General features: G+C 39.4%; 1 protein-coding gene across 6 annotated transcripts in view; it reads left to right on the top strand.

Moving 5' to 3' along the window:
- The window catches only part of NFATC1 (nuclear factor of activated T cells 1), a 234,998-nt gene that overhangs the window by 22,468 nt on the left and 197,498 nt on the right, over positions 1-15,032 (top strand). For all 6 annotated transcript variants that reach the window (XM_073678906.1, XM_073678908.1, XM_073678902.1 and 3 more), the window contains exon 2: positions 5,056-6,133. In XM_073678906.1, the coding sequence (XP_073535007.1) occupies positions 5,056-6,133 (1,078 nt within the window). The remainder of the gene's footprint in view (positions 1-5,055; positions 6,134-15,032) is intronic.

The following is a 15,032-nucleotide window of genomic DNA, read 5'->3' as shown; positions in this document are numbered from 1 at the left end:
GTGTGCCTGAACACAGAATAAACCAGTTACTTTTAGGTTCTCATTACCTCATTTCCATCATTAAAGCCTTTATCTTTAGCGTGAAAATCAGTTTTGAATCATCTTTCCGATTCTGTTGCTGATTAGTGGATGTTGATTTAACTCACCAAATGGCATGTGGCTTAGTAGTTGTTCCACAGTGGGATGCTGCCATCTGCCATTAACACCCCTGGCAAGCTGAGTACCGCATGTACTGAATGGAAGGAACTCCTGGCGTTCAAGATTTACACAGATCTGTAACTCTAATTATATCCTATTTACAGGGCATCCAAATTGCAGCCTCCATCCCTTTGTTATGCATGGAGGAGAGGACAACGCTGCAGAGTAGCCAGATTGTTTGGAAGTGTTTATAGTATCACTTTAATCTATGATGTCACAGGAAGAAAAACAGAGTTAAAGGGGTCCAGCCTTTCACCTGAGGAGCAGATGATGGGTGCACTGTGCTGTCTGAGTGTACATGTGTGATCTCACAACTGTCTCCTGTGCTGATGCCTTTAAACCTCATGTATAGGTATAGAAATAGCCTATTATTATCTATACACAATAAATCACTTTATTCATATCAATTATAAACCGTTTTAAAACTGAATTCTGAGCGGTTGTGTGATGTTATACTGGATATTAATCCTTGTCAAAGCAAATCTGTGACAATAGAGAACCGTATTGAGATCGATATAGGGCAAAATAAAGACAAAAATCAGCCTTTGTATGATATATAAATATCTAAATATATAAACCTAAGGTATTGCAACATCTTCAAATGTATTTTTTTATTAAGATGGAATTGCATGTATAATAATTCCTAATTTCAGGTTACCAGAATGAGGATATTACGGGGTTTATAAACCAACCTCTGGCTAAAATACTATCACAATACTACTAACAATACTACTAATTTAAGGGCATGTGCACACGGGTTCTTTAAACGCTGGCGTACCCATATAATTTTTGAAGCAGAAGACACATTAGGAAAATGCCAGCGGTGTTTTCCCTGAAGTCTCTTTTTTGACGTATATTTGGATATGTTTTGCGCCACCGGTATTTTTTTTACAATTTCATATATAAAATAGTGGGGGCTTCCAAGCAGAATCTGAAAGAAGAATATACTGTTCACTTCTTTTAGCTGCTTCAATTTTTGTAGGTTAAGCCAGTTAAAAGAAGGGATAAAAAACGGAACATATGCAGTGCAAGTCATTTTGACATTTCAGTTCATATTTTCATTATTTTTGGCATTTTTTAGCAATTTTTTCAGCTGGGTTTCAGGCGGTATCTGCCTAAAAAGAATATGTGCATACATATACCCTAAGAGTGGTTTCACATTTTGCTTTTTTTTTTTTTTTTTTTTACAAAAAAATGCAGTTTTTTCTTCTGCCTTTCCAACATTTTTTGTGCTTTTTGGTGATTTTTCTTAAATACAGCAGATTTAGGTATGGTGTTTTTTTATGCTTTTTTTTATAATTATTTCAAGTGTGTATGAAAAATGACACAAAAAGTTGTTTGTTTGTTTTTTAAAAAAAGCATGAAAATGCAGTAACAACTTAATAGCACCACTTGGTAACCAACACGGATGTATGCAAATTCAGCACTATTTCACTTCTCTACCACCTGGTCTCAGCACCCAAGATGATCACATTTCAATTCTCTTATGACACTTCCCAAATAGCAAAAGGGTAACATTTCTATAGATTGCAGTCTGTTTGGGTTATGTAGATATTAATCTATAAGGATTTAATGCCATTACCAGCAGTATTCTGTGTTTTAGTTGTTTCTAGTGGGTGGACTGGTAATATTTTGCCATTTTCAACATTCTTCGTCATTCACATTGTAATAGAGTAGTGGCACTTAAAAAAATGTAGTTGTGACTTGAAGGTGTAAAGCGGGGGTTCCCCTTCCCCTGTGCAGGAAACCTGTAAATCTGGGCAGGGGTGGACATACCAATGGTGCAAACTGTGCAGCCGTGCAGGGCCCAGGAGGTAAGGGGGCCCATTTTCACCTCCAAAGTAGGTGGAATTGTGCAGAATTATGAGCTATTGGACTGCAAAGGGCCCATATTTTGTTCATGCACAAGGGCCCTTTTCTGTCTTTGTCTGCCACTGAATCTGTGTGTACTTGCATCAGCTCCACTTGTGCCGGAAGATGCCCTACTGTCAGGAATACCCAATGCAAGTGCACTCAGCTTCACAGAACATTCCTACAAGACCATGGCACATGTAGAAATTGGAACAGACTTGTGATCACAAACTTGGACCTCAAGGACGTCAGATTCATCAATTTTATAGAAGCGTATAGAGCAGTGTTTAAGTATATGCACCGCCACACCATTCACACAGAAGAGTTTGGTTCTCCCATTCTTGGGAACTGTGTGTGGGAGTCACAATGTTTGGACTGGACCCCTAGCAAATTATACATGTAAATCCTATCCTGTGGATAAGTGATGCATTAATTTAATGAGACAAACCCTTTAATATTTCACTATACTGAATTTGTGAAAGTTTAAGTCTTTGAAATAATAATAATATAATAATAATTTTATTTATATAGTGCCAGCACTTTACAATTGAGCGGGGACATGTACAAACAATAAATACAATGCAAAGTAACATAGTTCAACAGTTACAGGAGGAGTAAGGGCACTGCTCGCAAGCTTACTATCTATTAGGAAATAGGAGCGACACAATAGGTAGAAAGTGCTTGTCATGTGTGGCCCAGCCATCATTATAATAAATTGGGCATTTCAGATAAGTTGCATGATCCGGTCACCGGCCAGTATCTGTCTAGGTACAGTTACCAAGTGTTATTGGGTGCAAGTAGGAAGTGGACACAGATGAATAGGAGGGACCAGGTTCTGAATAAAATGTAGCAATAGGGAACAGGGGAGAGTTAGGTTGGTGAATTGAGGAGACAGGCCTGTCTAATGAGATGTGCTTTTAAAGCATGTTTAAAAACATGGGGTCTCGGTATTAGTCGGATAGTCCCTGGGTAGTGCATTCCAGAAAACTGACGCAGCGCGAGAAAAGTCTCGGAGACAAAGGTGGGAGGTTCAAGTTATGGAGGATTTTAGTCTTAGATCAGTTGAGGAGTAGAGAGCATTGGTAGGGTAATAACCAGAGATGAGAGAGGAGATATAGGGTGGTGCAGAACTGTGGAGAGCTTTGTGGGTGAGCGAGATAAGTTTGTATTGTATTCTGCAGCGAATGGGCAACCAGTGCAATGACTGGCACAAGGTGGAGGCATCGGTGTAGCGGCTGGACAGAGATACGACCCTGGCTGTTGTATTCATGATGGATTGGAGAGGAGAAAGTTTGGTTAGAGGAAGAGCAATCAGTAGAGAGTTGCAGTTGTATAGACGAGAATAAATAAGAGCGCCAGTAAGAGTTTTTGCAGTTTCAAAAGTGGGAAAAGGTCGGATTCTGGAGAAGTTTTTAAGAAGCAAGTAACATGAGTGAGTGAGCGATTGGATATAAGGGAGCTTTTATATTGAGTTTGGGCACCTGTTCAGTGGCCCTATCAGCGCTTATGTCCAAACCCCCCACAAAATGGGATTTGGACGTATGCGACATTGGGGTCACAGAGTATAATGTTGCCGACAGAGCGAACGTTCTGCTTGGGAATTATGGTTGATCAATCCAAGGCAATTGCAATATCGGGTATAAGTCGGTTACTAGAGGGAGGAAACATGAGAAGTTCAGTTTTGAAGAGATTCAGTTTCAGATAGAATTAGGACATGATGTTAGAGACATCGGACAGATGAAATAAATGCTTATTAAAATTCCAGCTTTGTGAAACATCATAGTAAAGTGGTATGGCTCACTTTTCTTATGCCTGTTAGCATTTGTTCCCATCCTAGTATTATTATTAAAATGTTATTAACAGTTGTGCACTAAAAACTAATTAAATCTGATTTCTTCTTATTTAATGTAGTTTACAAACCAGTTGCTTCAGGTCATGTCGGCTTTAGGTGCATTCAACAAAAGCTGGGAGATAATACATGCTGCTCATACTAACTCATTAAGAAAGCACAAGTCCTGGACATTGTTGGCAACTTACGTTATAACTTGCAAACCTGCCTATGCATGTATTTTTAACTTAAAAAGTTTTGTTTTTGACTTTAAAGATTTTGCACCTATTGCAAAATTGAACTTTGTGTTGCAAAAATGTGCAAGCGGTGCAATTTTGTTAGTTAAACCCAACTGCAAACTTATTTTGGGGGCAAAAATTAAGTAAAACAAATGTCCGTGAAGGTGTCAATCATTTCTAAATGGCATTAAAAAGGAGCCTAGTAACATAGGGGCTTACCTTCACTTATCTGAGAGTTTCATACATGAGGGGTAGTTAGACATTACTGTAATAATGGAAGGGTGGATAGCTGAAAAAGTGAAATGCTTGATAACATTTGTGTTTTCTGATTTCTGATGTTGTTACGTGTTGAATTAATGAGTAGTAGTAAATATCGATCGATTTTAGCTTGTTCAGTGGATCCCGGTCACACCTGCAAACAAAATACTGCTAAAAAGAAACAATAGAAGCAATTGATTAAGATCCAGAAATAATGGACAAGTGATCTTAAATTACCCGTCGTTAGATATTTTGTATAGCAAAATGTCACTACTAATGATCTGCCTGTGTGGTTAGCCTTCCGATCAGGAAAAATTACATTTAGGTGCAAAATCTATGTATAGATTAAGCTTTCTGGGTATATGAATGAACAATCTCCCAAATTCTCAAAAGTCCCAGTTTCTTTATCCAAAAGTATAGTTCTAAAGCTATTATTAATCACTTCTAAAGCAGAAACGAGTTCCAATCTATTAGTTGTTGAATATCTCTCTCTATATATATATATGTATTATTACATTATTTTGTGAACAATTTAAGTTTTTTTATTCATTTTATATCCTTTCATCCTACATTTTAACATTCTGAAACATACTATTTTTACCTTGCCTTTTAGATTAAACACATGCATGTCCTTATTTTTCTTTTTAACTAATCGTGACATCTTTCATAATTTTTTTTCAGAAAACTATAACTATGCATCTTCCAATTTAAGTGCCAGCCTATCACTGGGTGTGATGAATACTTCATTATCAGCTCCATGCCATGGTGTTCAGTCATCAAACCCAATCATTTCCATTATTCCATCAGCAAGTCATTCATCTGGATATGGAGGGAATCCTGAGAATGAAGCCTCTGGATACTACTTATCTCCGAATATAAGGCCTAATGGAGCACCATTAGAAAGTCCTCGAATTGAAATCACTTCTTGTCTTGGGATTCATAGTGGCAATAACCAATTTTTTCATGAAGGTGATGTGGAAGAATCCATACCGAAACGAACACTTTCTACTGCTACGCTGAACTTACCAAATGCTGACACGTATCGAGACCCTACTTGCTTGAGTCCGGCAAGCAGTCTGTCTTCCAGAAGCTGTAACTCGGAAGCTTCCTCTTTTGAATCAAATTATTCTTATCCATATACTTCCCCTCAAACCTCTCCGTGGCAGTCACCTTGTGTATCCCCCAAAACCACTGAGCCAGATGAAAGCTATCACAGAAATTTGGTGGCCTGTAATTTGATAAATTCACCCAGGCATTCCCCGTCTACATCTCCCAGGACAAGTATTTCAGAGGAAAACTGGCTCACTGCTCCAAACTCACGTCCTACATCTCCATTCAAAAGAAAATACAACCTTAATGGCAGGCAGATCTCCTACTCCCCACACCACTCTCCTACTCCATCTCCTCACAATTCCCCCAGAGTTAGCATCACTGAGGAAACCTGGCTAGGGAACACTCACCAGTATACAAATTCGGCTATAGTGGCAGCAATTAATGCTCTTACCACCGACCCCATAGATATGAATGATGGCATTCCAATCAAATCCAGGAAAACAGCAATAGATCACACCCCAAACATGGCTCTTAAAACTGAGCCCATTTGTGATGACCATGACTCACTGTCAATTGCCACTGATTTGCCATCAGAAGACTTCTATCACATCAGGAAAACAATGCCCTGCGATCAATTTTTATCAGTACCACAGCATTCGTATCACTGGGCCAAACCAAAGAACATTTCCCCTACATCATATATGAGGTAAGACATTAAAATAAAATGTATTGGACATTCATTGGTATCAGTGCAGATTAAACCATTGTTTCTGTTAGATTTCAATGTAAATTGACATCAATGGTAATACTGTCATTGTGTAGATAATTGTTCACAATGTCTTTAAAGGGATCTTCCAGACTTGGAGTCTGTGACTGCAGACTTGTGAATACTCGTAGTTTGCACGCTGCCAGGATTCTCCGGTCCCAACCCACCCAGCAGCGGGTGGCCACGTGACTGCAAGTATGCAATATTCATACTTCCAGCCACATTCTGACTAGACGTACCCAGCCTCGCTCAAATCAATTGTTTTGAGCGAGGCTGTGCACGTCTAGTCAACATGTGACCCCATATACGCGGACTACATACTTGCGGACACGCGCCTGCTGCTCCCGCGTGGGTTCAACAGAATCCTGACAGTGCGCACACTACGCGCTGAGAATTCACACGTCTCCAGTCATATAGAGTGACTGTGGACCTGTGCCCCAAGCATGGACAACCCCTTTAATTGTAAAAAACACTTAACATTTAGGTAATGAACCTCTTTTGATTTGAAAATTCTGTTTTGAACATGAGTAAGCCTTGATAAATTTAGTAGCTTTTTCTCCTATGAGTCTTTTGTCCAAGATATGTATGCAATGTTCAGGACCCTCAGATACTCATTAGTGACGCACACCTCCTACCCTTGCACCGTAGTCTAGTCCTCATGTCCACATGCCTTTTGTAGGCGTTTTTGGAGATAGACAGGGATAGACACTCTTACTCATGTGTGGTTATGCAGCTCCATGCATAGCAAGCTGTGATACACTGTGTGTTCTCACACATTTCTATCATTGCCAACATTAAAGGGGTTGTCCGCCAGTAAATAAATTTTTAGCTGTGGATCGATTAAAAATAATAAATGGAGGCATACTCACTTTCCAGCCCCCTTGTAGATCCAGCATATGCTACTCTAGAGGTCTCTGCCAGCTCCAAAAGTGGTATCTGCCTCGCCTGAAAGTCCTAGCCTGTAATTGTCTGCAGAGGTCAGGTGACTGGAAGAGCACATCATCAGATGTTTCTACGATGAAGCACTAATCTTTTCACTTGACAAGTAGCCAATTATAGACTGCAGCGGTGCTAAGACTTTTCGGAGTACACCTCTTCCTGAGCCAGTAGGGACCTCCTGAGAAGCATGCTCTGGATCCAGGGGGGTGTTGGAACGTGAGTAAGCCTCTGTTTATTATTTTTAATAAAGCCATGGCTAAAAAAAATATTTTTACTGTTGTACATCCCCAACATTCTCAGTTGTGCTGAGGGATCAGACTAGACAAGGTAGCCATTGCTTCCTACAGACATCAACAAGTCTTGGGCATCCATGACTGTCACTTGTTAATTGGTGGTCAGTGGACCACTTTTTCTTCATACAACCATTGCACACTGAAAAACAACCCAATAAGTCCTGCTATTTGAAGATACTCTGGTCCCAAAGATAGGATATCAGATCAGTGGCCATCAATATCAGATCGGTGGAGATCTTTTTGAAATTAATAGGAGCTGAACTGCACTTCTTGGCAAATGGCCACTATACAGTGACCGGTGCTGTTCTGCTCCTTTGACTGTTTACATCTGGTTGATATCAGCGGATTGGTGGAGATGGCAATTGTTGGACCTCAATGTGATCTGTAAAGCATGCCCTTGGAAAAAGTTTATTTCACCTTTTGCATGAATCCTGTTTGTAAGGTTAATATAACATCTCTGGTTTGGGATATTCCATGTCTGAAAAAGAAGATAGAAAAGTAGAAATCTTTGACAGACGTGTGTGCCTCATGTACCCAGTATTACACAAGTTCTAGCACTACTTTATATCAATCAGTTGTGAGCGATATTTTAGTAGATTCACCCATCTCAGAAGTGTTTTTCCATATTTAATAGAAGGGTATATATAAAAGATTTTGCACTATTATTTGAAACCTTTGATATTTGACTGCAGATAGACAGATGGTTATGAAAAGTGCAAGACCATTATATATACTCTGAATAAAGTAATTTTTTTTAGTTTCAGATGTTAAGCCTACCGAGGTAGACAGTGTTGACAGTCCCTATTTAATCAAGGCAGGAGCTGCAGATCATGAAACACATGATGTATTAGGAACATATGAAACAGATAAAGACATTGCATTCTTGAGTCAGAAGTAAGGCATACACATTCCACGTCTCCCAAAAAATAATGTATCAAATTTTAGACAGGCTATTATCCTATTTTGAAGTAGCCCCCATTAGAATTGAAGGTTTGTTGGCTTCAAAACTCACCTTGTTCCCTATGAGGATATTGTCTGCAAATTTCCATTTCAGCCCCCGAAATACATAAATCTCCATCAAGGGATAGAAAAAGCATTGAGTCAACTTTATGCCTTTGTAGCTGAAATATATATTGTCTGGCAGGCTCCCTAGGCAGTGAGGGGGTTAAACCATGAAATGATAGTGACCATGAAGCGTTAGTTTGTTGTATGGTTCCATATTCATGGTGCAGAGGCCGTATCTCATGAAATGTTTCAGCTTTTTCAGAAGCCAAAAGTGTCAAATATTTACATTACTCAAATTGATCTTCCTACATTCCACATCTGGGCCTATGTGACTCATGCAAACAAGAATCGTAGGACTACATGTGGGCATATGTGAGAAATACTTTCTTCTCATGTTCCCATCATGCATTTTTTCTTATGTGCATATAAAATGTTATCAGGTTGTCAGGTGACATAAAAAGACGTTTGCATGGTTTACAAAAGGAAATGAATAAAGAAGAATAAGATTCTTTCGTCATAAGATCTGCACTGCTGGTTGGCCGTGAAGGTTTCTCGTGGTCACTCGCTCCAGGAAGCTCCATTTCACCTTTCATTCTGATGCAGGCAGAGTTTGCTCCTCTCTCCTCTGTTGGCAACATGCTTGAAGGGGGTTGGTTGTTGGTTGCTCATTTTATTAGCTAAGCCAGCCTGCTTCTCTTTGTCTGCAGCATGGAGAAGGCATGTCAAAAGTCTTCTAAAAATGTCCGAACAAATGCGGAAGTGACCATGAGAAGAAGATATTGGGACATCGGTCCACATTTCATAGTTAAATGGAGACTATCAGGTGCTTTATAGCTACTAAACCACTTAAAGGATTTGTCCGGCTAAAATTAAGTTATAGCGTATCCACAGAATAGGTGTTATTGTGTTGATCGATGGGGCTGCCGATCACTGGGACATGCACCAATCGGTAGAACGGGAAACCTTTATCTCAGTAGGGATGAAACAGCAGTATGCATAAGCGACCTGCACGACATTCATTCTCTATGGGGTTGCTCAGCGCTGCACTTGACTTTTATGGCAGCCTCATAGAAAATGAATGGAGCAGCGGTTGGACATCCGATTTTCCTTGCCATTTTGTAACAGGGACTAAAGCTCTCTATTGGAGGGAAAAGTTCCCCAATCTGCCGTTTGGTGCTGGTCCCATCGGTGTGACCGAACAGCAAGTTGTCACCTATCCCTCAGATAGGTGATACCTTGTTTTAACTGGATGACCCCTTTAACCCCTTAACTACCGGTGCCGTATTAGTACGCATATTTGCCTACTGCCCGTTCAGTGAGGGCTGCTGCTCTGAGCCCTCACTGAACCGAGCACATGTCAGCTGATTCTCACAGCTGACATGTGCCCGAAACAGCCCCGGGTGGAATCGCGATCAACCCGCGGCTGTTAACATGTTGAATGCCGCTGTCAATCTCCGACAGCGGCATTTAACGCGCGCTTCCGGGTAGCGCGTCATAAGCCCCGCCCACCGGCGACCCCGTCACGTGATCGCGGGTCACCGATGGGTGGGCATGACAACCCAGGGTCTGCAGCAGACGCCTGTGGTTGTCATGATCTTGTCGCTATGAGCGCCACCTAGTGGTCGGCGCTCATAGCACAGGACCATTTCTGCTGCATGCAGGGGACCTGCTCGTCCCCTGTATGTAGCAGAGGCGATCGTACAGTTGCTGTTTCTAGTCTCATATGGAGACTATTGAAGCATGCAAAAAGTAAAAAAAAAAAGTTTTTAAAAATAAAAAAAATAAAAATATATAAAAGTTTAAATCACCCCCCTTTCACCCCATTCAAAATAAAATATAAAAAAAAAACCCCTACATACACATATTTGGTATCGCCGCGTTCAGAATCGCCCGATCTATCAATATGAAAAAAGAATTAATCCGATCGGTAAACGGCGTAACGAGAAAAAAATTCTAAACGCCAGAATTACGTTTTTTGGTCGCTGCAAAATTGCAATAAAATGCAATAACGGGCGATCAAAACATCGGATCTACCCCAAATATTATCAATAAAAACGTCAGCCCGGTGCACAAAAAATAAGCCCTCACCCAGCCCCAGATCGCGAAAAATGGAGAAGCTACAGGTCTCAGAAAATGGCGCTATTTTTATTTATTTTTTTTTTTACCAAATTTTGGAATTTTTTTTCACCACTTAAATATAAAAGAACCTATACATGTTTGGTGTCTATGAACTCGTAATGACCTGTAGAATAAGAAGGGCAGGTCAGTTTTAGCATTCAGTGAACGTGGTAAAAAAAATAAATAAAAAACAACTGTGGTATTGCACTTTTTTTGCAATTTTACCGCACTTGGAATTTTTTTACCGTTTTCCCGTACAGAATATGGTAAAACTAGTAATGGCGTTGAAAAGTACAACTCGTTCCGCAAGAAATAAGCCCTCACATGGCCATATTGACCAAAAAATAAAAACGCTATGGCTCTGGGAACAAGGGGAGCAAAAACGAAAATGCAAAAACGGAAAATGCTCCGGGGCTTAAGGGGTTGGTCGGGGACACATAGTCTAAGTTTGTGTCCAAATAAACAGGGATTGTTAAGTTTCCTTAATTGACAAATAATGCTGTTAGCTTCTCAAAAAATTACTTTATAACAGTGTAAAAAAAAAAAAAGTGTAAAAAAAATGTTAAAAAGTCTTTTAACACTGTGCACCTATCATGCAAATATGCCAACTCACCTCTGAAACTGTTGTTCCTGTCATGCCAAGTACTTTCCACATCATTTTCCTATGAACTCCTGGTAGCGCAGAATGACAAAAATGAGCGATTTCAGCTGTGAATAAAATATTGTTACATGTGAATTACTTTGCTGCAATTCAAATGTCACATCCTCTTTTATTCACATCAAGATCTGGGGATAATTAATGTAATCTCTCACTTAATGTCGCCGGAGGCTAACTATGTATCAATAGGAAACACTGGTAATAGATTCTCTTTAGAGAGGACTTGACGACTCTCTGATATGTCCATTTTAATAAATACTTGTATTTCCATAAAAATAACAAATTTTGGGGCATCTTTTCTAAAAACTTTGCACTTTTCCTTTGTGATTTCTTTTATGAATAAATTGACAACTGGGTGTTAACAGAAGGGAGTGTGATTGTCCAATCAGTGCTGACTTTTTGTGGACTCGCCCCTTTTACAAGAGCAATAGTAACACCCAGTTTTGGATTAATTTATTAATTTCTAGGAGAAATAACAGAGGAACAGTAGTACACAGAATTATAAGTCTCCAGAATTGGCGTCACATGAGGAGATACAAGTATTTACTAAACACATCGGAACCCCTGACGGGTTCTCTTGTAACGTATTGAACATGTGGCAATGTGCATGGATAAAAAATGAAGATAATCCATCAGTAGAAAGTGCAAGTAAACCACCTAAAATTGGGTTATACCTGGTCCCTGCGTGTGTTTTTTTGGACCAAAACTTTGGTTCAATTTAAAAAACAATAGAAGTAGATGTTTTTCCCTTTTTATGCTGGAACCCCAAACAAGTAGCTATAGACTGATAAGGAACTAGATAGCAGGGGCTTAATACGCCTACAGCGCCTCCACAGGTCTAATGGAACAGTGCACAGCCTTCATTTAAATCAATGGCCTCTGCATGTAATGTATCCAGGTCCTCAGTAGCATAGGATGATACCCTTTGGTTAAAATAATAGGTGCCTTGAGTTTTTGAAAGCGGTATTTGAAAATGTTACTCCAGATACAATTTTTCACATTTGGACTGTATCCAAGTCTTAGCCTTCCTGGCTGACTGACGATTAGTCAGGATGCCAGAGCCCAGCACACATCAGTACACATCAGGTAAAATCTCACACTGTAGTTATAGAATTGTACGTATTTGACATCAGATACCGACAAACATGTAAAAACAAGAAATTACAAATATCTTATCAGTTGCGTAATATCAGCTGACATATGGAAACTTCCTTATATAGAGATCAACAAAAAATTAAAGACTCTACTTGTGCACAAGTCACATAATACAGTGACACTGAAAAGGGAAGGTATACATAGAGAGAAGGCCTTCTCTGCCGTGAGCCATGGATTACACCGTAGGACGTCTCAACTTCGGGATTTGTAAGTGACCGGTGGATATTTACATCTGACATAATGTGGAGCAGCTGCCGCTTCTTCACGTACCGGACTGGCCACCAGGAAAAGTTTGTGAGTGTACACATTAGTCCACCAGAAAAACATAGATATCTCAAAGTGTCCTAAAAATAAAGGTGCTGGGTCAACAAATGACAAGTTAAGCTTTGATATCAAACTTTTTACTGAATGATGTTGACAGTGTATACAATAGATGTCATCAGTGTGGTTAGTATGACCACGTCCAATCTTGTACCTATTCATATCTTCTCCACTAAAATGGATTTACTTTTTAAGGTTTTTAAGCTCTTCATATAAAAGAAGCGTTAACAATGATTCCATATCAGATACTGTACGCTTTGTACAAAATAAGAACCATAGATTTCTTACACTTTCTCAGTACAGATTGTTTTGCACGGAATACAGCTAATTAATTCACACATTTATATACTAATTGTTACGAATTTGATAACATCTATTTTCTTTATATATATATATATATATATATATATATATATATATATATATATATATATATATATAAATTGTGAAATATTTGTGAAAAGTATGAAGTTCATAGCTTCTAGTCATTTGTCAAACCAGACATGGTGTGGGATGTAATTTGGAATCACAACAAATCTGCTCAATTGTTATTATGAGACAACCTGCCTTGTTTGAGAACAGCATTGTATAAAGACCACTAAAGATCCTAATATTAAAAAAATATTATGTTGATTGGCTAAGAGCAGTGGACTCTTAGTGTTGATTGGCTAATAGCAGTGGACTCTTAGTTAGGAGTCCACTGTATTCTGGAAGAGAGCACCCCTTTGCCTCCTCCTCTCCTACAGCGATCAGTAGTCTCGGCCTGCTGTATATTAATTTGAGCACCAATGATTGCCAACAGAAGTGGGAAAGCACTTTTTAACTCTCTCTAGGAAAATAAACTATGGAGGTTGATTAGTTTATAAGGGCAGCATACACCCTTTATTATGTGATATCATGATAGCTTTCATATAGAGATGACCAGATTGATCTGTGAAGGATTGACTTTGAATCAAAATTCCAGAAATTCACAGGACCCCATCAATTTCAACTCCCTGTGATTTGATTCACGAGAATGCCACCCCCTCCCCATAATACCCTGCAAATATCGTATCACATGGTATAGTGTCACTAATCAGGGGAGTTATCACAGCCAGTATAAAAGATGGGGTCAGTCAAGGAGCGTTATTTTAAGCCTGTACAGTGTACCGATAGGAGGTCATAGTACATAGCTCATTCCTCATAAAGAAAAAGACCTAATCTGATTGTGGTGTACTACTTCATTGCTGTTGAAGCAGATTGAAAATGGGAGTGGTAATCTCAGTCTGTGAATACTAAACCAAAGATTCAAGTGATATAGTGAAGTGCTGTATCTGTGTAGTCACTTAGCGTGACTGTGAGTTGATTGATCTAAGATATACGAGATATACTGCAGTAACAGCACATTAGTAACCGCCTTTTTATATTACAGCAGTATTAAACCCCTCAGTGCTAATTTTGCTACTAAAGCAAAATTCTAAATCCAAGACTTGTGTGTCCCAGAACGTGTGCTTCTTGCATTGTAAGCGGACAAGTCTTATTTATTTTTTACATTCAAAAGAGAAATCATTGCTTCCACCACTGCTAACCATCTGTTTACGCCTAGCCAAATAGGTTGAGGTCACTTGGAATTAATAAGGCTGTGTTGCAATTACAGAACTCAAAAGGAGTTCAGTACACTCCTAGGAGACTTCAGAGTATTATACACATATTTTCTGTTAGAGGCAGTTCGAGGCTTTTTAGTATTGTGAATCACAGCAAATTTATTCAACTCTGATCAAATGTTCTGGGAAAATTCGGCATGCCCATCAAATTTGAGCTTCAAACGATCCGCTAATCTCAACTTTTCTGCACCTCTAGTGTACAACATAAATCTGCTTGCAAAGAATGCAAGAAAGTCATTATAAATGTCATATAAACATATTCAAATACATTGCCTTGCTGCCTATCATTACCCAAATCTTCAAATCTTGTTTTGTCAGATCAGGAAAGCCTTTCACAAAGCTAGCTCCTGCCCTGCCATAACATGCTTGTGTGCATGAGCCCTCCATGATTCCAAAACCATTACCACTGATCTCTAAGGGCAAGGCCACATGGGGTGGCCAAGATGGCATTTGGAACATGTGGATTTTTTAATAAGCAATCACTTGATGTTGTGGGTGAAACAGCTGTTCCCCTGCAAAGTCAAATGACTATAGGACAAGCAATTAGCTGATGTGATTGTCGGCCTCACTGCGACCACACCACGGCCTCTGTGACATTCTGTGCAAAATGTAACGTGTGCCATTATGTCACTATCACCAATTATTTACTGAGGCCTAGTATATCCAGGGGACCCGTGGGGATGGGAAGCATCCTTGACTTTGTCATG

This window comes from Phyllobates terribilis, unplaced genomic scaffold (genome assembly GCF_046119375.1).
Source record: "Phyllobates terribilis strain yellow unplaced genomic scaffold, ASM4611937v1 Scaffold_4__5_contigs__length_816908805, whole genome shotgun sequence".
NCBI lineage: Eukaryota > Metazoa > Chordata > Amphibia > Anura > Dendrobatidae > Phyllobates > Phyllobates terribilis.
Note: the sequence above shows the minus strand (reverse complement) of the source record. Positions and strands in the feature narration are given on the sequence as shown.